The sequence below is a fragment of the Ascaphus truei genome, chromosome 20 (assembly GCF_040206685.1).
Source record: "Ascaphus truei isolate aAscTru1 chromosome 20, aAscTru1.hap1, whole genome shotgun sequence".
NCBI classification, from domain to species: domain Eukaryota; kingdom Metazoa; phylum Chordata; class Amphibia; order Anura; family Ascaphidae; genus Ascaphus; species Ascaphus truei.
This window is the reverse complement of record NC_134502.1, coordinates 8,219,994-8,247,490: the sequence shown is the minus strand read 5'-3', so window position 1 is coordinate 8,247,490 and position 27,497 is coordinate 8,219,994. Positions and strand designations below refer to the sequence as shown.

The window sequence follows — 27,497 nt, the reverse complement described above, 5'->3', positions numbered from 1 at the left end:
CCCCTACTTCCTGAGATACAGGCCCCGTTAATGGGTGCCGGTATCCCCGCCATGTTAAAATCCTGTGGGTCACGTGACCGTAGGATTTTAATATTGAAGGAGATACCGGTACCCCATAATGGGGCCTGTATCTCAGGAAGTAGGGAGTCCCCGAGGCTGAAATCAACTTTGTTAAGCTCAGAAGACCCCCTGCTCCCGCATACTAGTATCAAACACCCCTCCCCCCAAAGCAAAAATCATTACCTTAGCGGATAGCTGCTAAGGTAATGAAGCTGCTTAATTTTAATTTTTATTCATAGTGTGTGTGAGCAGGGGGACTCCTAAGCAGAACAAAGAAAATAAAAACCCATTCAAAATGTAAAAAAAACCTATTGATTGATTGGCATGGTGGCACACCCATGCCCTTTGGGCATGAGCTACCACCACACCAGGCAATATACAACCTGCCAATCACCAAAAGAATCCTCTAATAAAAACAGATTCCATTTTAAACTTAAAAATACCAAAAAAACAATTGATTGGCACAATGGCACACCCTTGAGCTGCCACTATGCCAGGCAATGGGCAACTTGCAAAAAAAATAAATAAAGTACATGCATTAACTAAAAACCACATTGAATTGCCATAAAACAAAAAAAAGCCAAAAATAACTATTGATTGGCACGGTGGCACAACCATGCCCCGTGGGCATGGGCTGCCATTATACCAGGCAATATGCAACCTGCAAAAAAATAAATACAGTACATGCATCAAAGAAAAACCAGAAAGTTATGCAAGCCATAACTAAAAAAAAAAAGCCAAAAAGCCAATTGATTGGCACAGTACCACACGGTCTGTCTCTCTGTCAAATGGCAACCTGCAAAAAAATACATGCATCAAATAAAAAAGACATTACTGTACATTTTAATTAATAAAAATGCCAATATAGTACCAACCTTTAAAAAAAGCCTGCAAATAAAATTACAAGCACCAAACAAAATACATTTACATTGGAATACAAAAGTTACAGTATACAGTACCAATGCAAACGCTATCCCAGTGATTCTCAACTGGGGCTCCGTGGAGCAGATAAAACACAAAAATAGGAGCGCATGGAAAGAAAACCAGAAAAAACGAAATTAGTACATAAATCTGTATAATATAATACATAAAATACCACAACAAATTGTATCAAAATGAAGGCCGCATGACATTACATTAAGATGCAGACAACATAGATCAAAAAATGCCCGTGACACACAAAAGGTTTGGGTACAAACACCCAAAATCACATAGGGAATGCTTTCAAGTTGATGAAAAGAAATGAGAGTACTAAGGCTGCCAAGATAGTATAAAACAGACCTGGGTACTCAAAAAGCCTCCTAATGGCGTCCTCGTGGTGTCACTGGGCAGCAGCGCGGAAGTCCGTCGTCACGGACGTAACATCGCTGCGTATGATGTCACCTACGCGTTTCGTGTCAAATGACACTTCTTCAGGGGAGCAATCCTAGGGGTTCAGCCTGGCCGTCCGCACTCACTGCGGCCCCTGCCTCTCCCCTCCGCTCTCCTCCTCCCTCCTCGGAGCTCGCTCTAGCAGCCCGGCACTTTCGGTGCCTGCTGAGCACATGCAGTCTTCCCACTTTCTGCACGCTGCTGCTGCTGCCTGAGGAGATGCTCCCTGGTGGTGGCAGGAGCGGCGGCTGCTGCTGCTCGGGGGTTGGGGGCTTAATAAATGCAGCATGTATTGTACTTTCTGTGATATGCAGAGGTGTGTGTGTGTGTCAGTGCGGAGAGCGGGTGCATCAGAGAGCACCCCCCAGCTCCATTTTTGTCCCCCCAGCTCTGTTTTTGCCCCGCCTCGCAGCTCCGTTTTTGCCCCCCGCTCCGTTTTTGCACCCCCAGCTCCGTTTTTGCCCCCCAATCCATTTTTCCCCCTGACACACACAGTGACAGACACAGTGACACACACAGTGATAGACACACTGACACACAGTGACAGACACACTGACACACAGAGTGACAGACACACTGACACACACAGGACTGACACTGACACTGACACACACACTGACACACACAGTGGCAGATACACTGACACACAGTGACTGACACACACAGTGACAGACACACAGTGATAGACAGTGACTCACACAGTGACACAGTGACTGACATACACAGTGACAGACATCGGGGGCTGTTGCTGGCTACCGTGTTGTGAGTGATGCTCATGATGTATCAGTTGAGTCACATTGCTGTTCAGTTTTTTTATAGCCAGCATGAATATTGATTTTCATGTTAAAAATTTGATAGTAACTTTAACTATGGAACAGCTACGCTCCTGTAGTACATCTCTTCCTCCCTTCTCCTTCTGTCTCCCTGAACCCACTTTCTCATCACCCCTTCCTTTTACTCTTTCACCCAGGCAAAAAAAAAATCACATGGCTAGTGAGGGGATCCATTATTCAGCCAAGTATTTCTGAAACTAATGTTCAACATCAATCTCTCACTCCTAATTAATATTCTATGAAGCAGTCTTCCCTGGGCTGGGGAATAGTCAATGTACATTTCAATTAATGAGGCTAAAATCTTCTCTCGTGGGGAGCAGGCATCTTCAGTGGGAGGGTTGTGTGAGATGCAGGGTGGATTGATGTGACATGCAGGGGGGGATTGATGTGACATGCAGGGGGGGTATATGAGGATGATGATGATGATGAGGGGTGCTGGGGGAGATATGATGATGATTTTACCCGTGCGGCTCAATTTATTTTAATATGTATTGGGGGTCTTTTAAAAATGTATTGGGGCGGCGGGGGTCTTTTTGAAGTGAAACTTCTTTAGTGGCACCTATTCTGATGGGGCAAAACTGGAGAGATGGAGACGCAATATGAAACAGAAGTGACGTCACGGCTCCCCCCCCCCGTTCTCCCTACACGTCTGCTGTGACATGGGGTGCTGCTCCTAACGGGCGCCGCTCCCCCCACACACCCACACGCTCCCCTCCCTCACCCCCAGCCGCTCCAGCACATGCGTGCCGTGCATGCCCGCTCCAGCACGTGACACGTGCACCCACTCCAGGGCTCCAAATGCGTGCGCGCTCTCCCCGCCGGCTTCAGTTGACGCACTGCAGCGCTCCCCTCCAAGCCGGCTCCACAGTTATTTCCCCCCCCCACCTGGGTCTCACCGATCTCCCTGCGCCTCCGGGTCCTCTCGAGGCTCCCGTCCAGGATGTGGGTGAGGGTCTCCGGGGAGAAGGAGGCCACGGCGTGCTCCCGGCGCAGGTTGGGGTTCAGGGTTCCCGATCACTGACACTACTACCCGGGAGGGGGCAGCAACCCCGCCACCACTACCTCCATCACCTCTGTGCCGCGATCTGGTAGGAATGGGGGGGGGGGGGACTGCTGAAAGGGGCTGGGGGAGGACAAGGGTGCTGGGGGGAGGACAAGGGTGCTGGGGGGAGGACAAGGGTGCTGGGGGGAGGACAAGGGTGCTGGGAGCAGGACAAGGATTCTGGGAGCAGGACATGGGTGCTGGGGGGAGTCAGGAGAGAGGGGGCAGGACACAGACAGAGGGACATACACATCACACACAGAGAGACACACATACACTGACAGACACACGCACGCACTCTGATGCGCACGCTGTAAGCTCCCCCACCTGTTCATGAGCTAACCTGGCCCCTCTGCCTCTTTGCATTCTGAGCCCACCCGCTGTCCAGGCTCCACAGAGTCTGGGCTCTGGCAAATGGCGGCCGGATATCCCTGGATGCGTTTACTCAAGCAAAATTGCAATACCCCTCCTGTTCTAACACCTTGGCATCCCTGAGGGTTTCAAGTCCAGACTCCGCACAGACCCATATGCACTTGGTAGCCATCTTGTCCCTCAGACTCTGATTTGGAAATCCCACAGTTCATTAGCATAATTAATAATAGCATGTTCTTGTATAGCCCTGCTTGTTTTACGTAGCACAGAACAGAGACATTTTGCAGACAGTCTCTGCCCCGTGGAGCTTACAATCTATGTTTTTGGTGCCTGAGGCACCGGGAGATAAAGTGACTTGCCCAAGGTCACACGGAGCTGACACTGGGAATTGAACCAGGTTCCCCTGCTTCATACTCAGTACCAGTCACTGAGCCACTCTGTGTGTGTGTGTGTGTGTGTGTGTGTGTGTGTGTGTGTGTGTGTGTGTGTGTGTGTGTGTGTGTGTGTGTGTGTGTGTGTGTGTGTGTGTGTGTGTGTGTGTGTGTGTGTGTGTGTGTATATATAGAACTATATATATATATATATATATAGATAGATAGATAGATAGATATATATATATATAGTTCTATATACACACACACACACACACACACACACACACACACACACACACACACACACACACACACACACACACACACACACACACACACACACACACACACACACACACACACAGTGGCTCAGTGACTGGTACTGAGTATGAAGCAGGGGAACCTGGTTCAATTCCCAGTGTCAGCTCCGTGTGACCTTGGGCAAGTCACTTTATCTCCCGGTGCCTCAGGCACCAAAAACATAGATTGTAAGCTCCACGGGGCAGAGACTGTCTGCAAAATGTCTCTGTTCTGTGCTACGTAAAACAAGCAGGGCTATACAAGAACATGCTATTATTAATTATGCTAATGAACTGTGGGATTTCCAAATCAGAGTCTGAGGGACAAGATGGCTACCAAGTGCATATGGGTCTGTGCGGAGTCTGGACTTGAAACCCTCAGGGATGCCAAGGTGTTATCTATCTATCTATCTATCTATATATATATCTATATCTATATATATCTATATCTATCTATATATCTATATATCTATATATATATCTATATCTATATCTATATCTATATATATATATATATAGATATAGATATATATATATATGCAAATATAACTGCTCATCTGAGCATACAGTTATATTTGCATATTTGCTTTCCTGTGGAGGGTTTTTGTCACTTTTTTTACTCACCATAACTTAACTCAGTATTATGGTTTATATATATATATATATATATATATATATATATATATATATATATATATATATATATATATATATATATATATATATATATATAACTATATATATAAATAGAACTCTTAATTAAAATACACTGTGTCCTGTATCGTGTGTGATAAAAATGTGTAAGTGCCGTTCCGGTGTCAGGGATGGAGTGAGGGTATATATTGCCACATTCCCTAGCCTCATTCTTGCCACACTGTAGAAATAACTGTAAAACTTTTTACACTAATATAAAGGGGATGAGACCGCTCGTCCAATAATACAATTTAATTTCTAATTCACAAAAGCCGGTGCTCGGAAGGGATAAAGCAATCAATGTGTAACAGTGTTTATCCAAGAGGGATAAAAAAAGTATCCCCATAGCACCCGGCACTCAATGCTGAGTACTTTATTCTGGACGTCAAAATTCCAATAGGGTAAATTACCTATGTTTTACAAATATATAGGGAATAAGTGACCCTTATACCATTGAGTCCCAAGAAAAATAATACATTTTTATTAGTCTAAATACTTATTAAAAACACACATACATATTCCATTCAAACTATTAAAAAGCTCCATTCAGAGGTGGCTGTAGAAGTAAGTAGCAATATATTTGGCTATCTGTCATAGCTAGGAGATCTAATGATTCTCATACATACTTTTCAGTGAATCATGCCGCTGGGTATATCATAGAGAGTATTAATGTAATTATACTTTATATCAATTGATTAGAGATGGTAAGTATCGCATGTTTAGTATGGACGGATGCAGAGTATTATTCCTCTATGCTCTGATCTTACCAGTTTGCTTCATAAGCTATAGGAGCTTGTCGTATGTATTGAACTAAAAGGTCTAGCAGTGTAATAACCTAATAGTGTAGCATATCTGGTTTGAATAAATTCAAAGAGCTCCTGTCAGTAGTATAATGTAGACAGGCTTGTATACCGCTTCGAGTCGGGATACAGACTCAGTGTGTGACCCGCCGTGGTCAGGGAATATGTGGGGTTGCTATGTAGCATCGGGATAGCTACTATCATTGATCCCCGTATCTTTGCAAGACTTTCACGCTGCCTGAATAGGTTACTGCATAGATATACCCAACACCTAACAGTTTCTACATGCTCATAGAGCAGCCCTACACATGCACTAGGTTAGCATGTAAAGGGACAAGACTGTGTATGCATCTATACCCGATATGCTAGTTGTACAAGCCCTAATCAATTGATAGAAGGTATCTACATTATACTACTGACAGGAGCTCTTTGAATTTATTCTTTGATTCACTGAAAAGTATGTATGAGAATCATTAGATCTCCTATCTATGACAGATAGCCAAATATATTGCTACTTACTTCTACAGCCACCTCTGAATGGAGCTTTTTAATAGTTTGAATGGAATATATATATATGTGTGTTTTTAATAAGTATTTAGACTAATAAAAATTTATTATTTTTCTTGGGACTCAATGGTATAAGGGTCACTTATTCCCTATATATTTGTAAAACATAGGTAATTTACCCTATTGGAATTTTGTCGTCCACAATAAAGTACTCAGCATTGAGTGCCGGGTGCTATGGGGATACTATTTTGATCCCTCTTGGATAAACACTGTGTCACGGGGGACTCCTGTGGCGGGTAGGATCTCGGTGGCCGGAACAGCAGGAAGCGTAGTAGGGGTCACAATCAGAGGGTCCGAGGCAGGCGGCAGACAGCGCAGTCAGGAAACAAGCAGGGGTCCGAGGCAGGCGGCAGGTAGCGAAGTCAGGTAATAAGCAGGGGTCCGAGGCAGGTGGCAGGTAGCGAAGTCAGGTAACAAGCAGAGGTCGGCAACGAGGAGACTGGAACAGGACAGGCGGAGCGGGACAGGGACTGAGAACAGGGAGCAGGGACTGAGACCGGGGAGCAGGAATAACCAGGGACAAGCCAGATTACTAGCAAGGACCTTTACTGTGAACAGACTATAATACAGGTACAGGTACATAACAGATCAGGATCAAAGACATGAGCAATACTGAAGGAGTCTGACTTCAAGCAAAGGCAAAACCAACAGACAGGAAGCAAGCTATAAGGACAGAGACAGGAGCAACAAGAAGACAGACAGACAGAGGAACCCAGAGCCAACAGAAGGCAGCAGCACACACAGTGGACAAGGAAGCTATGGCTAGGCAGGAGGTCTAGGCAATCCTGACATTACTCCCCCCTCTCAAGAGCGTTCTCCGGACGATCCTCCAGGCTCTTCCCGGAGGCCTTGATGAAAAGTGGACTCAAGGTGACCCACCTCTGGTGGTTTGTCAGCGGGCAGAGAGTATTCCACAGGTACAGACTGAAAAAGTCCATCAGAAAGCCGACAGAGAAATTCAATTCTCTCTCGGAACAGTTGAATGTCAGGATGCATCAACCCAAATGCCAGAGAATCTGTGAGCAGTAAACTTGACTTTGCAAAGTAGGTCACAGGCTCAGCAGAGGACGCATCAGATATTCGTAGATAAACGGAAGAACGTGCGCTTGTCTTCACAGCAGGAGCAGAGGAGCCAGTAGATCCTCCTGACAACCCTCCAGGTTTAGCAAGGTGTCCCTGATGGAAGGCCGACTCACGATGGCCTTCGGACAACACTCCAAGTTTTGCAGGAACATAGGGATCAGCATCAACTCCGGACAACCCTCCAGGCTCTTCAGGGAAATCTTGATGGAAGGCCAACTTAATGTGTACGTCAAGTGCTGATGGGAAATCTGTGAGAGGTGCATTTATCCTTATCGCAAGAGCGTTGGCATCAGCATCAAGAATATTAGGCATAGCAAGGAACTTCACCAGGGATCCGTCTAACGTCATAGCAGGGGCATCGGGAACAGATACATCAAGCTCTTCACATGCGGCAGAGGGGACATATTCACTTTCCGTGGTCTCTTTTTGTGACCAATATATCTCTTTTAGTTTTGGAATTCCCAATGGATACGTTCAACCCCATTGCAGAGGCATGGACATCAGGAATGTGGGCATCAATGACGGGTGCAGACTTTTCACATGTGTAAGTGGGAACATAGAATTCACGCTCCATGGTCTCCTTTTGTGACTGCCGTTTCGTGGTATCACCTAAAGTCTCATTAAGACCAGCTATTTGATTTTTCAGCTCTTGAAGCTGTCCTTCTGCACTTCTTTTCCCACTCAATGCAGTTGTCAGTTTGGCTTCTTTGGAGTTGAGTCGCGACTCCATATCTCCCAGCTGACTCAGAGTAAAGCTTAAATATGTTTCCTCTTCTTCATTTCTGATCTGCAGCTGCCGGTACTCATCCCGGGCATTGTCCAGCTCCAGCTGCAGCCGGACCTTATCACGGGCTGTGTGGTCCAATAATTTGCAGGCATCGGCCATTTTGACCTCATAGCGCTGTGTCAGGCCAGCCACTTGACAGACGGAAACCTTCTCTCTCTCCTCCTTTTTGGCAAGCTGTATCTTGAGCTAAGCGATCTGCGCCTGCAGCGCTGTGAGCTGCTGAGATGTGTGTTCAGCTGCTAGCTTTAGCTCTTCCTCCAGCGAGGCTCTAGTTATGCTCAGTGTGGCCTTCAGCTCCTCATGCTGTTCTTTGGGGACACACTGGGTACTCAAATAATCTTGCAGCATCCTTATTTTGTAGGCAGTCTGGAAACTTTCTTCCTGCAGAACTCGCTGCTTTTCTTCAGCATTTACCCATTTCTCTTTCGTGTCCTGCAGATGTGTATGCAGATCTCGCAGCTGACTCTGCAGCATATTTTCTGCTTGTGTGCGCCGCTCCAGGGAGACACGTTCTTCTTGCAGCACTCTCTCTGCATTCTGCAATGCTGTCTGCACGTCTAACTTTTCCTGGGCCAACTGTTTCTTCTCCTCTCCTAATTCATGGAGTTTCTTATCTCCTTCACTGACTTGGACATAGAGATTCTTGCACTCTTGGGTTACAGTTTCAAAACTGATATTTAACCCTTCGAAGATTTCTCTCATAGAACGTATCTCTGTTGTCAAGTAGCATCTCTCCTCCCGATCGACTTCCATCTCTTTCTTGAAGTAGCAAATATCCTCATGGGAGACTTTAAGCTCTGTATTAAGCCTGTCAATTTCCTTCATAGAGATTTCCAGGAATTCGTTACTTTTAGAAGCGTGGCGCCGATTCTCAGCAGCATCAGCATATGCCTTCTCCAGCTCACCTGACATGACATCCAGGTCACTCTCCAACTGGTGTTTTTCTTTTTCCTGGAGAACACACTTAGCAATTGCTGAGGATAGACCGCTCTGTAGTGCAGCCTTAGCTTCTTGCGCTTTATCTAAACGTCCATGAAGACAATCAATCTCTTTTCATGCAGCTTGAAGCGTCTGAGTAGGAGCATCTTTCTTCTCTTCCACTATTCTTGGGATACGTCTGTGAGTTGCCTTAAGCTGCAGCATATCTCTTTCATCAAATGCAGACACTGAGGTTAAATTTTCATTCTTAATTCCTTCTGCAACTTCCACAGTAATGTCTCCCTTCTTTTTCTTCTTCTTCCTTGCTTTGAGAAGTTCTGAAGAATCAGTGGTACTGTGTTCACATTTACTGCTCAAGACTGTTTGAGTGGGAGCCATAATTAAACCACACTTCCCAAGAAACCAGTAAAGAGGAAATGTGTTTTTAAAACAGAAGCATTAGAATGAACAACAGGAATATTAGACACAGAGAGACACAAAATAGGAGAGCTGACCCTTTGAGACCTTAACATCAGTCACAGAGATTATAAATGCAAGGAAAAAACATAGACAGAGAAACCTGCAGTTATATCTGAATCTTTAGGTATTAGGCGTAGGGATATCATACAGACAGAAAAAACCTGCAGTTGAATCTGAATCTTTAGGCATTAGGCGTAGGGATATCATACAGACAGAGAAAACCTGCAGTTACATCTAAATCTTTATGCATCAGGCGTAGGGATATCATATAGACAAAGAAAACCTGCAGTTACATCTAAATTTTTAGGCATCAGGCGTAGGGATATCATATAGACAAAGAAAACCTGCAGTTGAATCTGAAACTTTTGATATCAGGCATAGAAATATCATAGACCGCAGGAAACGAATACAGAGAAAACTTGTAGTTAGATCTGAAACTTTTGACATCGGACATAGGAATATCAGACAGAGAACCCTGCAGTCAAATCTGAAACCTTTGATATCAGGCGTAGGGATATCATATGTTGCAGAGAAACAAACTTTAGGGGAACTTGCCGGTAAACCTGAAACCTTAGCACCAATCATATGAAAAACTACAGATTGCAGGAAAAATCACAGTATGCAGTAACAAAATAATAGAAGCACTCTTGTCTTTTGAAATGAGAACCCTGTGAACAGCAGTGGTCCAACCAGTGATGCAGAGACAAGCCTTATCCAGGAAATGAAAAGTCAGAGTCTAAAAAAGGTGGCAACAGGTACTGCAAGGGTTAACCCAGGCACTGCACAAAAATAAAAATCTCAAAGAAAGCTGCAATAATCTCTGCAGCAACAGTTCTAGTCTCAGAAAAAAATGTTTTTTCGTTATGAACGCAATAATTCTTGCAGAACACTTAGCAGCAACAAAAAAAAAACCTTTCAAAATCCCAACTTGGATTTCCAAAAAAGAAACGAAAGTACTTATCTTCAACCATGCGGATGTGGTCTGCTGCAGCAGGCAGGAAAGGGTGCAGGCAGAAGAAGAATCTGTTCCAGCGAGATCCAGAAGTGGCCTTTGCTTTCTGTCACGGGGGACACCTGTGGCGGGTAGGATCTCAGTGGCTGGAACAGCAGGAAGCGTAGTAGGGGTCACAATCAGAGGGTCTGAGGCAGGTGGCAGATAGCGCAGTCAGGAAACAAGCAGGGGTCCAAGGCAGGCGGCAGGTAGCGAAGTCAGGTAACAAGCAGGGGTCGGCAACGAGGAGACTGGAACAGGACAGGTGGGGCAGGACAGGGACTGAGAACAGGGAGCAGGGACTGAGACCGGGGAGCAGGAATAACCAGGGACAAGCCAGATTACTAGCAAGGACCTTTACTGTGAACAGACTATAATACAGGTACAGGTACATAACAGATCAGGATAAAAGACATGAGAATACTGAAGGAGTCTGACTTCAAGCAAAGGCAAAACCAACAGACAGGAAGCAAGCTATAAGGACAGAGACAGGAGCAACAAGAAGACAGACAGACAGAGGAACCCAAAGCCAACAGAAGGCAGCAGCACACCCAGTGGACAAGGAAGCTATGGCTAGGCAGGAGGTCTAGGCAATCCTGACACACTGTTACACAAAACTTTTTAAACACAAGAAATCACTCTCAGCTTTATCATATAGCTGGAGCATCCCTTGAACCCCTTGTCACGGTAACTTGTGAAGGGATATAATATACACCAAATCTCTGGGTTGAATTGAACACGACTTAGATATAATAAATATAGTTTATTCCTTAAAGAAGGTGAACATACAAGATTGCACAAATAACATACAGAATATGGACACTTACTTAGGGTTTGGGGCAATGAAGCAATCAGGCTCTGGATTGGCAATTCATTCACGATACAAAACGAAGAATCTGGGCATAGGGCTTACACTCTGAAAAAACAAGAAAATAGGGGCGCCCTAACCTCTATGCATAGTGATAAAAAATATAAATCACAATACAAATTAACATGAAATATAACAATTAGAAGTGCTGCAATACAACCGTGCAAAAACAGTGAAATAAGGTGTGATTGTCCTCAACTGTCAAAAAAGGTAAGAATACTGGAACCAGCCGTCGCTCAGCACATGGAAAGAAAATGAAAAAACAACATAGTGTGATATTGCTATGATGTAAAGTACATAAATTAATGCTAAGAAACCTTTAACCATATTAAGGGGAAAAAAAAGGATTAAGCAAGCACTAAAAATAGATAAAAAGACTATTTATTACAAACACCAAAAAAAATTTTAAATTAAAAATCACAAAAGGACATAAAACACTCTGCATCCGGCATCTATCTGTATCCTACTTACAAACTGCACGTAGGTCATGCGCATGGATAAATCTCTGAAAATCTGCTCCTCCGCTTCAAGTGTGGTAACTGGACGCCCTCTCCTTCTTCTACTCAGACCCGCTGGGTGTCCGGAAGGGGCCGTCGTCAGCTGGGGAGCTGGTTTGTATATGTTCAGACCTCTCCTATTCGTGTCCCTGACTCCGCTTATCCGCAGACTGACTTGCCTTTCACTCTCTCGCGAGAGTTCGCCGTCAACAAGGGCTGGTACTGACGTAGCTCAAGGGAACCTTGATCCGAGGAAACGTAGTACAAGCGCACAAGACGCCGAGACGCAGGGTGAGTGACGTCACCCTGCGCGTTTCGCAGATTGATCCGCTTCTTCAGGGGTGGAATATGCGGCCATAGTCCCTCCGCCTTAGGTTAAATAGTCCCCAAAAAATTGTCCACAATGATAGAAAACATGTGGAAATCATTATAGATAATCACATTAGGCTTGCTCAACCCTTAAAAAGGTATTTTTAACCATATTCTGATATACCCTCTGCCTAAATGCATAATAGCTAATTAAAATTTGTATTATGTGATTCTGTGATCACATCTTCGGAGAGAGTTAAAATTATCACCTATAACCTTAAACAATAAAACATAAACTTTAAACATAGTAACATGAAAATACACAACATTAATCATACAAATAGACTGATGAGTAAATTCGATCATACTTTAAATTTATCAATCATACTGATTGATGTTCATATATGGAAAAATATGTATATGCCACACTTAGTATTCAACACATATTTAAGCATATTTGCTTACATGTACCAAACACCATTACATATACTGTTCAATACATATTTTCTCTATACTGGAATATAGATTATATTTATTCCTATATCATTGTTGAAATCATATGTATGTATAAACACTGCTATTATTAGATTGTATATATTTTAAAATATTTTTTTTTTAAACTTCTAAATCATTAGAAGAAATATACCAGTATTTGGTTCATAACTATATATTTTCGTGTATTAGATGTTTACTTCCACTTTCATATATATATATATGCTGAACAGTGGGCAATACACAAGCAATAATACAATTACACATGCTTATTTCGAATACCCAATTTGAATGCTTATTTTGGATATTTGTATTCAGTGCCTATACTTACTAATAATCCAAGAATAGACATAGTGATTTCTGGGATATGATAGAAACCCTATTGTACACAATACTACAACAGTGGTTGATTATACAACCACCAATGTGTATGTTAAATTCTTATTGCAGTAGATATTAAACTGCAAACACAAGGAAGCGAAAAAAAGGATTGCGGAGCTTGTTGACAAAAGTTTTTTCTAATCAGTCACCCAGAAAGGGAGCTATACTGAATTCTACATTTAACCCCTGAGGTACCAGGGTTTTCAACTCGTAGATCCAGTATAGCTCTCTCCTTGCCAGTTGTCTTGTCCTATCTCCACCCCTCCAATCATAGAAAGGTGCCTCTATTGCTGCACATTTCAGACCTTGTGGATTTTGATTGTGATATGTTTTAAAGTGTAAAGATACATTATGAGTGACCAAACCTTTTCTGATGTTATAAACATGCTCATAGAGCCTTCTTTTGATAGGTCTGGTAGTCATACCCACGTACTGCAGGCCGCAGGGACATTCCAGCAGATAGATGACATTCGCACAACTACATCTTATATGAGTTTTGATATTATATTCGCTAAACGTGACGTTTGAACAGAACACTTTGATGTTACGACTAAACTTACATGCTGTACACCTGTCACAGCAGAAATAGCCTTTAGAATTTGAATATGGCTGCCAATTGACATTAATAGGACAGCTGAGGGATAATGTTTGTTTAAAATTATTAGCTTTTGTAAATATAATCCTAGGTTTTTCGGGTAAAATAGTACTCAAGTCTTTGTCTCTGCGCAACATAGGCCAATGTTTTGCAAAAACTTTTTTTATTATAGGTGCAATTTGATTGTACTTGGTGATAAATTATAGCTGTGTTCTGTACCTATTACCTTCTTTTAATATTTCAATAGTTCTCGTCTGTTCTTTTAATGTAACCATGTATTTTTTATAACTCTGTGCCCAGGACATACTTGAAAACGAGAGGTAACTCTCAATGTATTACAGTACTTCCTGGTAAAACATTTTTATAAATAAATCCTGGCAGTGAGTCACAAGAACGTTTCAGGGTCAGAGTCTGCCCGGAGTAATGTGCTTGGCTGCATCCGAGAATCTCACTCGATTCTCGGATCCAGCTTTTGGGGTATCCCATAACTCCGGAACCCCGATACATAGACACATTCTGTTAAGACTTTCTCCTGCAAACCCACCCTGAAACTTACAGCCTAGAAATCTCCTGGTCCCAGCACAGAAAAATCTTTAATGTCGCCTCATTTGCACACAGTCACATTAATGCATTTCTGACATCTACGTCCAAGAACTGACACTCTAGGACCTCAACATACGGATCAGGGGTAACCAAGTGGGCTTAACCTTTATTAGTGAGCCTGGTTAACCCCTTCACCGTCACATGCATGTATTTTTTTACAGGTTGCCCATTGACTAGCATAGTGAGAAACCATTGGTGTGGGACTGTGTCAATCAATTGGTTTATTGGCTTTTTCGTGTTATGGCTGGCAATGCAATGTGGTTTTTATTTGATGCATGTACTGTATTTATTTTTTTTGCAGGATGCATATTGCCTGGCATAGTGGCAGCTCATGCCCACAGGGCATGGGTATACCACCGTGCCAATCAATTGTTTTTTTGTTGTTGGCATTTTTAAGATAAAAATGTAATGTGTTTTTTATTTGAGGCTTCTTTTGGTGATTGGCAGGTTGTATATTGCCTGGCATGGTGGCAGCTCATGGTGTGCCACCGTGCCAATCAATTGTTTTTTTTTTGGCATTTTAATGGGGTTTTATTTTCTATGTAATACTGTGTTTTATTGTGGGCCTGTTTTTTTTTACTTTCCCATTTATTGCTATAGTGTTAAAGCATGCCCATATTATATGGGTGTGCCGATGAAGGGGTACCTTTGCCATGAATTAAAGGCTGTCTGCCTGGCTAGGTGCTCCTGAGTCATCGAAGGTGGTTTTGAAGTGTCAGTTCTGCAGTCTAGGGCTATTATAAAATGTCTGAAATGTGCCCGTGAAGAATAAGGGCCTCCTAACAGGGTTTTAAGGAGTTAATTGGTTAAGTATGCTTGTGGTTTGCGGTGAGCAGTGGAATTACAACACTGTATCACTAGCTAACAACAAGACAAGCGAAGGGAAAAGCCGAAACCACAGAGTCAAGTGAATACTTGACTTGCGGTTAGCTAAGTGGGACTAAAGTGTAGCAATGTAGGATGTAGTTAGTCAATTAAGGTTAATTGAAGAAGTAGTCTGTGGTTATCGATCTGGGCGGGGAATCGCTACTTGGAGGTCCCGACCGCAGACGGGAACAATGTTTCAACCCACACGCCACAAAAAAGCCCTCACACAATTAACTCGGTAACTGGGGTTAGGAAGGTCGTAGCTTTCTCATTTTTTTGTATGCAGAGGGTTAGAAGGGAATCATTTATACTGATGTGATTTTCTTATTTGAAACTTGTTTATAAATGCATATCTGGACATAGCCCTGGTTTAGGTACATTAAAACTTAAGTGCGCGGGGAGATTTACATGGCAGTCAGGAGGGACAGTGGATACATTAAAAATTCATCCTGCTAATTTATGATTGTGGCGAGAGTGGGGTTAATCAGGCCCTTAATAAAGGTATTATACCCAGCTGATTAACCCCAACTTGTATTGGTATTGAAGGGGTTAAAAGAATATGCATGACACTAATGTATTTGCCCCTGTCCCAGCCTTTTTATCTGTGAAAAGGAAAGATCCAGCGCTCCACGGATTTGCAAAAGTATCAAATTTATTGCGCCATACACAACAACCGTTTCGACCTTAGTAGGTCTTTTTCAAGTGAAAAGGCATGATGCCAAAGACAGGAAACAGGAGATATATATACACCCCACAATCAATAATAAAGTGATAAACCCCAAACAGCTGAACAAATAGCAATCAACACATATAGTTCCAATTGACAGTCTTATCTTTAGGCTTCCGATTGGCTGTGACTTGATCTCACAACTTTCCTTAGAATCCCCACTGCTGCCGAAAATCCATGTTGATTCCGGATGAATCTGGAAGTGCGTCACGTGCAAGCGTCCTCGTGCGTTCTATGCATTCTTTTCCGCATTCCAGCGTCGATCCTCCTCACTTGGTTGGTCCTTCAGCCGAAATCTCGCGACATTATGGCACTGCTCCATTTCTTTGAAGTTTCTTCACTTGCTCGTCACTCCTCCCGAGTCCGCCCACCGCAGGGGCTAACATCCTTCTGAATCCGTCGTTATCTTCTTTAGTGGGTGGGGATTAAGTCAGTAGTAGTACAATTCTTTCATTGAGAAAAACAAAGTACAGACTTTGAACAAAGTGATGGAAAGAAAGATAAAGATGTCAGGAACATGTTGTTTCGTGCTAATGATTTCTCCCATGTGCAATAAAATATTAAAATGGAATCTTTGAACAAATACATTTCTTTATATATAAATATGTTTTTTCTACATATTAATAATTTATTTCCAAGGTATATGAGATCACATGGCAGCAACCACCACCACAGGTCATCTTTTAGACAAATAACAACCAAATGAGATATAGTCATTTAACCCCTTAGGGTGTACTGTATCCAACATGAATGTCCAGAAGGTTTCACAATGTAATAGTAAAGTGTCTCTATCCTGACCTGTGTTGCTTGTCCTAATGTGCTCAATGCCAATAACTCTCGGTGATGAGGTAGTGTGTTGATGCTCTATACAGTGAGTAATCAGTACATTATCATCTGCCTTTTTCTTAATTCTACTTTTGTGCTCAATGTATCTCCTCCCGAGCATTCTATTCGTTTTCCGACGTAAATCAGTCCACATTTGACTACCAATGGCTGCAGAAAGGTGTCAACATATATTGCAAGTGGCTGATTAATTGAGTTTGTTGCAGATATAATAGGTCTCCCTGGAGGTTTATGCAAACTCTTATGCATAAGAGTATCAAACAGATTTGTATCGAAAGCCAACCGATAAAAAATCCACTGTACATGGCACCAGCTTCCACCCTGACTCCCTCAAACAAATGCTCCCCTTCTCACAGAAAATAAGAGCGAGTAGGATCATTGATCGACCAAAACAGCTTGAAAACTCAATAAGAGATATAAAAGAAAGATTTATCTCAAGAGGTCATAAGCATAAGGATGACACGCAGGCCTTAGAAAGAGAGCATTTGCCAGATATCTCTAGGGACAAGTCAGATGTTATGACTTTTGTTAGCAAGTTTACTACGGCTAGCAAATTCATCAAACAAGCCATTAGGAGACATTGGAAGATGCTACAGACAGATGTTGCCTTAAGTCCCATTTGCAATAAATATCCTAGATTTGCTTACCAGAGAGGGGCCAATCTTAAGGATATTTTAATGAAAGCAGATAGAAGTGAGCATTATGTTCAACCACATTTTATGAGTGAACCAAGGCCAGGTTGCTACAGATGCTGTAGTAGCTCAATCTGTAACAGCTTGACTACAGGTAGTGAATTTGTACACCCTAGAAGTGGCAAAAAATACAGAATACGTAACAGAATCACCTGCACTACTACACATGTCGTTTATATAATCAAATGTCCATGTGGACTGATTTACGTCGGAAAAACGCATAGAATGCTCAAGACGAGATACATTGAGCACAAAAGTAGAATTAAGAACAAGTCAGATGATACTGTACTGATTACTCACTGTACAGTATAGAGCATCAACACACTACCTCATCACCTAAGACTGTCAATTGGAACTATATGTGTTGATTGTTATTTGTTCAGCTGTTTGGGGTTTATCACTTTATTATTGATTGTGGGGTGTGTGTATATATATCCTGTTTCCTGTCTTTGGCATTGTGACAGGATGAAGTCAACCCCTATCAGTTGTGCCTGCGAAACATATGTCTGAGTGCTTCATCCAGCACTCAGAAGGTTAACTCAGGAGGAAGCTAGGTAATCAGGAGGTAAGCTGACACCTGTTAACCAGCAAGGTATAAGAGGATGTTGTTACTGGCAGTAGCTGGCTGCCTTAGACCAGAGAACACTGCTATGTGAGCTGCTAGCCAGACGGATTCACCGAACTAACTACTTCAACCAAAGTAAGACTTGTTCATTTGTTTTCCTGACTGCTTAAAATACACTTACGGTTTGGTAAATGGTTTAGCCAGCTAGCCTGCTAGATAGGCCTGGAGTGTTAGTCAGTTCTCCCAATGTGGAGCAGGATTTGTTTATGTTTAAAGGGACAGTGTACCCACATGTTATGTTATGCTGTGGAGAAATAAAGCCACTGAACGTTTTCATTTATCCTGAAACTACACATGTGGACTGTTCCCTGACCTTGGCTACAGGCCGTCCTACCACAGGCATCATGCCTTTTCACTTGAAAAAGACCTACTAAGTTCGAAACGGTTGTTGTGTATGGCGCAATAAATGTGATACTTTTGCAAATCCGTGGAGCGCTGGATCTTTCCTTTTCACAGTTCAAGCTTGGATATTTGTGACAGGTATCCCTTTGAACCAGCAGCACCGGCAATACTGTTTTATTTATTTGACTAATGGTGTACAGAATATCACTGTTCACCCACCTTTTTATCACCATTTTGCAGGCTGCTCCCTGCCTGCAGTAATAGAAATAAATGCAAAGTGTGCTACAGTATATTGTTTTTAGGCACAAGATGGCGTTGTGAGCGCCGAAGCCAGCGCTGATTGAATAAGCGTGGCTGGTGCTGGGAGGTCTGTTTGAAGTATGGGTATCCATTTCCAAGCATTCGACTCTGTAACCGCAAGTCAGTTGAATAAGTGGCTTGTGGTTAGATTTGAAGTGGTTTTCCGATAAAATGTATCAGTACCTTGTTAGCTCCCGTAATTTGAAAGGCAGAAAGTCTATTGCTGTGGGAAGTGGGTCAATTGATGTGAGAAGTAGGTGAACTTGGCTTCCCACTAGCAATCCTTTCAATTAAGTGGGCTAACTCAGGAACGCAGACAGCTAGCACTCTAATTTATGGTGTGCAAGTCTAAATAAATAAACCACTCACACACTGTAAGAGGACATGTGCAGAGGTACGCAATGGAGACTGTTTTAAGGTGAAATTAAAATAAGGCTTTATTGCGCCTGTCGCTTTAAACACAGCAAACGTGAAAATCAGCAAACAAAATCTGCTCCACTTTGGAGTATATATACACTTGTAGTACAGCACTCTTTAACTGCATGGTTACCCCAGCCATTCACCAGCCTAAATCATAGAGACATTTATATATATATATATATATATATATATATATATATATATATATATATATATATATATATATGTGATACGATAGCGTGTAAGCGAATATCAGAGGCAGCACTTCACGAGGTTGTCAAAAATATTTTGTATTTAGTGAGACATAATAACCAACGTTTCGTTCCTCCAAACGGGACCTTTCTCAAGGTGATGTACATAGATAACAGTCTTCTAAGAAAAGTCTTATCTGTCTCTTGTAGTTGTAGGGGAAGGTTTCTTTGTTCTCCTCGTGTCCACACCATTGTGCGATAAGGCAATGTCAGGATCCAGGTTTATAAGCATTGTCCCCTGTGTCTTGCTGGCAGCGTACATTCTCTTTTGGCAGGCTCAAGATGTCTGTGTTCCCTCTGTCAGTCTCACCTGTGAGTCTCAAGAACCTCTCCTCTGTCTGTTTCCTGGTTCAGCTCATGTGTGAGCTCAGGAGTCTCTCTTCCTGTCTCAGAGGCAGGCTTTTTCTGATACCTGTTATCAGCCAGGTGGTGTTAGTTAATTGTCTACCAGCAGTTAATCACCACACTGCTTGATTAGAGGCACATTTTTGAACAGGGATCAGTCCCCTGTTACATACCTCCCCTGTTTGTGGGAAGCTCGGGCTTGCCACGGCCAAATCCCATCCTTCCACTCTCATTCAAGATCTTTCTGTGACTTAAATGAGAGTGGATGGAGAAAGAGAACCCTCAGTCCAGCTGGGATTGGAGCCCTTTCTCCAGTTTATTTGTGTCTCCTCCCGAAGATGCTTGAGCTCAGCACTCCTCAGTCGCTCGAGGAGGACTTTTCCCAAGTATAGTCTTCTTTCTGAGTGCATGGTCATGAGATTTCCCTTGCATCGGGCGCTCCTCTTTTTGTAGATAAACTGTATGGTGACCGTTGTAGAGCAGTTAGGACTAGCCCTTTGAGTTTTCCGCCCTTTGAGTTTTCCGCCCTTGAAGCTGTCTTTCTGCACTTCCTCTACTAAACGGAGTTGCCAGTTCAGCTTCTTTGGGATTAAGTTGCACATCCACCTTCCTTTCCAGAGAACATCCTATCTTCTCAGCTTCACCAGCTAGGGATTTTTCTGGTTTTGATTCGGCACGTATACCTTTTTGTGTTGCCTGTTGGGCCGCTGAAGGTCTAGCTAGTGCTTGCTTAGGTGGTTTAAGCTTTGCAACCTTGTTTTTTAGGTGAGCGGTGTTCCCAGCTCTCACCGTACCCTTTTTTCTTTGGGTATTTGTGACTGTGGGATACTGATGCTTGGTAAGGGTCAATATTTGTCCTTGTAGTACTATAATCTCATCCGTGAGAAATCCCTGTTTTTTGAGTGCGTCTTGCAAGTCTCTTCTCAGGGAATTTATCTGCGCACTTTGCATTCTCTGAGTTTGTATCAGTGTCTCCTTCATATTCTGTAGCTCTGTAATTTTTGTCGTCATGATTTCTCCTTGGTGTACTGACTCAAGGGGATGAAACAGATTGTCTGTCTCTCCAGCTCTTGCTCCAGTTTCTGGGCCTTCTCACGCTCCCCCTCATATAGAGTCACCTGATCTCTAAGCTCCGCCTTCAGCGAGGCGCTGGTGACATGCAACTTGGCCTTTAGCTCCTCATACTGCTCTGTGGGGACGCACTGGGTATTCAGATGTTCCTGCAGCACTTGTACCTCTTTAGCAGCCTGCAGAGTTTCTTCCTGCAGAGTTCGCTGCTTCTCCTCGGCATTCTGGAGGTGTGTGCACCAACGTTGCAGTTGGTTCTGCAGTCGGTGCTCTGCTTCAACCTTTTCACCTAGATACACGAAATCCAGGGGGAGCATAAGGGAGAAACACAAAAGCACAGAAAATCTAAGTGCAGAGGAATTACTGTATGCAATGGACAATGAGCTTCCAAAAATCTTGGCTCGTGTAGAATGTCTACTTACAAACTGCTAAAATTTAAACGGCAGTAAAGGCTAAGGCAGTCAATCCATGGTGGGTGTCAGTTTGGAGTATTTAAGGTGGCCCCGGTACTCAGGATGAAAAAACCCTAGATGCAGAGAGAGAGAGGAAAACACTGCATAGCACAGATCAACCAGGTATAAAATTGTTTAATCTAAGTAAAAAATGCACTCACAAGGTATCAGATAAAATCGGTCATGTCACATTGCAATAGTGTATAGGAGAGACCATCAGCAAGCCTGCTCCCTATCCCACAGCTCCCGATAGACCTCCGTCTCCAGCCCCTGCTAAGTTGAGTCACCGCAAGATTGGGCGTCTGACGTCAGATCCGGTTGCGCTCCGGTGGTGGCTCAGCTACCCGTAGTTCCTCTCCAAGCTGCTCTGTGTGACAGAATAACTCCCACTCTATGCGTTTCGCCATGTAATCACGTCGGCTTCATCATAAAATCGCTTTGGCATGTAAATATGTCAGGGGTAAATGAGCTGAAGGTATTTTCTTTCCTACACTTCAAAAAACCCCTGTTCAGTGGGAGACTGTAAGTCTAGTGGAGTGCCGGGAATGAAAAGACTCAGAGGTCCAAAGTGTGAAAGTGGCCGGGCTGTTGCTAAGTGCCAGATCCCGGTACTCAGCATGAGCCTTTCACACCAAAATCCCAGACCAAGGGTTGCCAGGAAAAGGGTGTACCTCAGGTATGCTAAGTCGCATGGGTGTCAAGCTAACACATGCACGGTGCAAACAGGAATGCCTTTTTGCCCGGTTTTTCAAACTACGGACAATACAAAGATTGGTGGATTAAGTGTTCCCACGGAGGGGATTGGGCAGGCATGCTAGAGATAGGTCTGTAAACCCTATAAAACTGCCCGCCGAGCTGTGGTTAATGATGTAACCAAAAAGCTTTGCACAAGGTTCTGTTCGCGTTCAGCGGTAGCGGTTCCAGGACGCAACGTGTTAATAACATTGCAACCAAGGATTTACCCCAAACTCCGGAATTTGTTAGCCCTGTGGACTCCCGAATGAATTCTTACGAACTTCTACGAAATTGCTTTATTTGGCGGAGTTATTAGATCGGCAACTTGCGATCGAGCCAAACGGACTTTAAACAGAGACTGCATTTATTGCGCTTTCATGCAAAGGACAATTTATTTTGTTTCCCCATCCCACTAAGTGTTGTGTTAAGTGTATTCTGAAGCTGTCATGTGTTTGTCTATCAAGGAAATAAATGACAATTTATTTTGCCTCCTTGTCATGTTAAATCGAGAATCCCAAAAATATACAAAGTGTTGATAAGTTCTGGTCCACTGTGGCAATGAGCAGGGGGTCTCCAGAGCTGAACCACATTGATTTAAGCCTCGGGGACCCCCTGCTTCCCGAGATACAGGCCCTGTTATGGGGTGCCGGTATTCCCACCATGTTAAAATCCTCTGTGTCACGTGACCCTCCTTTAACATACTGAGGCCTATATCTCGGGAAGCAGGGGGTTCCCGAGGCTGAAATAAAATTTGTTATGCCCTGGGGACCCCTTGCTCACGCACACTATGAATAAAAATAAAATGTAAGCAGCTTCATTAGCTTAGCAGCTATCCGCTAAGGTAGTGATTTTTTCTTCTGGGGGGGGGGGGATTTGATACTAGTATGCAGGAGTAGGGGGTCTTCTGAGCTGAACAAAGTTGATCTCAGCCTCGGGGACCCCCTACTTCCCAAGATACAGGCCCCATTATGGGGTGCCAGTATCTCCTTCAATGTTAAAATCCTACGGTCACGTGACCCACAGGATTTTAACATGGCAGGGATACTGGCACCCCATAACGGGTCCTGTATCTCGAGATGTAGGGGGTCCCCAGAACTGAAATCAATGCAGATCAACTCCGGTGACCCCCTGCTGCATTACTGTAGTGTTAAAAATGTAAATAAAACCCCTGCGGTCGCCTGTTAGAGATGCACAGGTAGAGTGACTGATTCAGCCTATCTCTTACTGCGTGTCTCTTATAGACAAGTAGACCCCGGTTACATTCCCACAGCAGGGACCCCTACTGTATTAATCCCATGGGTTAGTTAGTCTGCAATGGACCTTCTCAGACCACCATACACTATAGTGCATCATTCAACCCAATAAATTGTCAGATAACAGCCACTGCATCTGTAGCACCATCCTCGTACATTGCACTTCACATCAGTAATACAATAAACTTGACATCATAATATAGCAGATAAGGGAAATAAGATTTGTTTTACAGTGCAAACACTAAATATATACGTGTCTCCCCTGACATATACAGGATGTGTCAATGTAACGCCTGAAATTGTATCAATGATTGAGCGCGGAGAAGAGCCGTATATAAGGGGTCACCAGCAGTATAAGGAGAAGGGAAATCCTACAAATATCAGCACAGGTGAGTAATAAACACTTTAGTGGTGGGTGCTCTAGGAACAATCATTATACAAAGATTTTCATAAATATCAAACTTGATCACAAATAAGCATATCTGCCAATAATTTCTCATTTTCTTTTCGAACTTTATTATTCCCATAATAAGGTGGCGATATATGTGGTACGCAAGCTTCCTGATTAAGTTTTTATTGTATATAACTCTTGTAAACAATATCCTCACAAATAAAGTGTATTGCAATTTTGAATGATTTTCTGCACATCTAATTGGAAACAGTTACTGAGTACAAAATATGTAACACATTTTGCAATGTGTGTGGTGACTCTTTACAATCTTAAACTAAATTTGACATTTGAAAATCATTTTGTCCGTCATTCTGTACTGTATGTTAATGCATTTCTTTACTCCCACACCGCCCCCCCCCCCCCAAACCGATGGATTCATGAACTGGAATTCCCATTTTTCTCTTTTCTGCAGATTGTGTAATGAAAGATATCAATGCTACCCATATTTATCAAGGAGAAAATTGCATTAGTCAAAATATGCCAAGCGAGAGTCTGAGAGAAACTGTGAGCATTATTGTTAAGGAATCAACCTCACAGGAAGAAGGACATCTCACAGATGCTAACATTTATACCATCAGAGAAAATAAAAGGATAGAAAATTCATTGACTCCTAATACAAAGTGTAACAAAGGAAAAACTAATGCAGGAAAAGTTCCCAAGAACCTGTCGGTGCCTAGCTACACATGCTGTGAATGTGCTAAAAATTTTAATAATGGGTCAGCTTATAGAACTCACCAAAGAACGCACACCACAGAAATGCTACATAACTGCCTTGTATGTCAGAAATGCTTTACTAGTAACTCATGTCTTGTTAAACATCTGAAAAATCATGAAGGAGAAAAGTTATCTTGCTCTGACTGTGGGAAACATTTCTGGTATAAATCTGCTCTTGTTACACATCAGAGAATTCATACAGGAGAAAAATCATTTGTATGTTCTGAATGTGGGAAATGTTTTATGAAGAAGGAATCTCTTGTTAGACATTCGAGAATTCACACAAGAGAAAAATCATTTGTATGTTCTGAATGTGGGAAATGTTTTATCGAGAAGGCACGTCTTGTTTCACATCAGAGAATTCACACAGGAGAAAAACTATTTGTATGTTCTGAATGTGGGAAATGTTTTAACCTGAATTCAAATCTTGTTTCACATCAGAGAATTCACACAGGAGAAAAACTATTTGCATGTTCTGAATGTGGGAAATGTTTTACCCATAACTCTGCTCTTGTTAAACATCAGAGAATTCACACAGGAGAAAAACCATTTGTATGTTCTGAATGTGGGAAATGTTTTACCCATAACTCTACTCTTTATAAACATATGAGAATTCACACAGGAGAAAAACCATTTGTATGTTCTGAATGTGGGAAACGTTTTGCCCATAACTTTACTCTTGTTAAACATCAGATAATTCACACAGGAGAAAAACCATTTGTATGTTCTGAATGTGGGACATGTTTTACCCAGAATGGAGCTCTTGTTCAACATCAGAGAATTCACACAGGAGAAAAACCATTTGAATGTTCTGAATGTGGGAAATGTTTTGCCCAGAATGGAGCCTTTGTTTTACATCAGAGAAGTCACACAGGAGAAAAATCATTTGTATGTTCTGAATGTGGGAAATGTTTTATCGAGAAGGCATCTCTTGTTTTACATCAGAGATGTCACACAGGAGAAAAACCATTTGTATGTTCTGAATGTGGGAAATGTTTTACTCGGAACTCTGCTCTTGTTAAACATAAGAGAATTCACACAGGAGAAAAACCATTTGTATGTTCTGAATGTGGAAAATGTTTTACCCATAGCTCTACTCTTGTTATACATCAGAGAGTTCACACAAGAGAAAAATGATGTTTGGTCTAAATGTTGACAATGTTTTGCTCATACAAGTTTACTTTGTAATATAGCACTCTGAAAATTATTGATTTAATTTTTGTTAAAAAAAATCTTTAAACTGTTATGAAAGTAATAAATTCTTGTAATCATGAGGAATATTTTGCTTTTTATTATTGAACTTAGAATAATGTAAGGAAAGTGTGGAATTTGTATTATTTTGTATGAAAAAAGTATTATTGAAAATTCCTTTATAGGATCATTTTTGAAATGAAGCCTCTTTGTGTTGCCTGCTGCTCGGCGCACCTGCACAGTAGGACTGTGATGGTGAGGGGTGACCAGGCCATTAATAAAGGTATTAAGCCCGGTTGGTAACCTTTGAGCCATATTTGTGAGTTTAGAGTGTTCGCTCTCGAACCCAGTCATGGCAAATGCATTGTAATGTAATAAAGAATTTACGTGTGTTTTGCCTTTTCAGGAGTGCTAACCAGTGGAGATTATGGGGGGCTATGCACTAAGCTCCGATACGTCACTTTTAGACCACAAAGTGCTCTTTGATTGTGATTTTTGGCTCAACACGATGCACTAAGCAACGCAAACAGGCACTTTGCGATCTAAAAATGACTTTTTTCAGGAATTTTTTCTAAGTTCAACTTTGCTCGTTCGCAACCCTGTTTGCATGAAATTCTGCCCTTAAGCGGGATGCACTAAGCAACGCAACCTTAGCAAATGCGAAAGTTTCGTTGATCAGAACACGTCAGGTCAGAGTAGACGCAGAGAACTCTGGACTTAGAATAAATTCTTGCTTTTTATTTTTGCATGTGCAAAACCAATACAGCAGGCCGGCGGGTGTCCCCGGCTGACCCCGCGGGGGTCCCGACAGAGCCGGGTGGTCGCACGGGTGTCTCCTGCTGACCCCGCGGGTGTCCGGGGGTCCCCGGCTCCCCGCGGGCATGCGGGGGTCACTGCGGGACTCCAGGGATGCCCGCGGCCATCCCGGGATCCCCGCAGGAGTCCCGGGGTACCAACGGGCCTGCGGTACCAATGTTGCACCTCCAAAAATAATAAATAAGAATTATAACTAAATACACCCCCCTAACACATAATATACAGTACTGGCCAAAATTACTATTATCCTCATATGGATAATAATGCATTTGGCCATTTTAAATACATATAACATTCAATAAATACAGTCAAAACATATTACACTTACCTTTTACAGGCACCCACGATGAAGGCCATCTTCATCCTCATCTTTATTCTGCCCATGCCCCTACGGAGCTGCAAAACATGCACAACAATTCCAATAGCCAATGTAATGTCCCCTAACCGCTACAGTCATTAAGGGGTTAACCCACCCTCACCCACCACTCGGGAGGCCTACATACCCTTCCATGCTAACCCCCCACCCCGTGAGGCCTAACCACCCTCACCCACTACCCACAAGGGAGGCCTACCCACATACGCTTGGGGCAAATACCACCTCCCCCCACCCCCAGTACCCACAATAAAAACAATACACAGCCCCACAATAAACATCATTCTATTTATTAAATACATTACCCACCCCCTGTGCCCCCCCATAAATACATGATTTATCCTTTTACATACAGGGTTCATACCCCAGCCCCACGCGAGTCCCCGGCGGGCTGGCGGGTCACCTGACAGACCTACAGTGTACCAGCAACTTGTTTCACACAGGTTCTGGAGGCCTGTTGGTGGGTCCTGCCAAGTGCCATGGCCCCCGGGTGGTCTCCTTGGGTCACCGTGGGCCACAATTGGGTCCCCACGGTAGGCCCGCGGATGTCTGGGAGCCCCGGGTCAGACCCACAGGTGTCTGAGGTGCCTCGGGTGGTTCTCACGGGGGTCTGGGGA

General features: G+C 43.0%; 1 protein-coding gene across 2 annotated transcripts in view; it reads left to right on the top strand.

The window, feature by feature from the left end:
- Positions 1–25,749, top strand: part of LOC142471228 (uncharacterized) — a 43,034-nt gene extending 17,285 nt beyond the window's left edge. For both annotated transcript variants that reach the window (XM_075578030.1, XM_075578029.1), the window contains exons 4-5: positions 23,611–23,724; positions 24,199–25,749. In XM_075578030.1, the coding sequence (XP_075434145.1) occupies positions 23,611–23,724; positions 24,199–25,637 (1,553 nt within the window). In that variant the 3' untranslated portion in view covers positions 25,638–25,749. The remainder of the gene's footprint in view (positions 1–23,610; positions 23,725–24,198) is intronic.
- Positions 25,750–27,497: the final 1,748 nt, after the last annotated feature.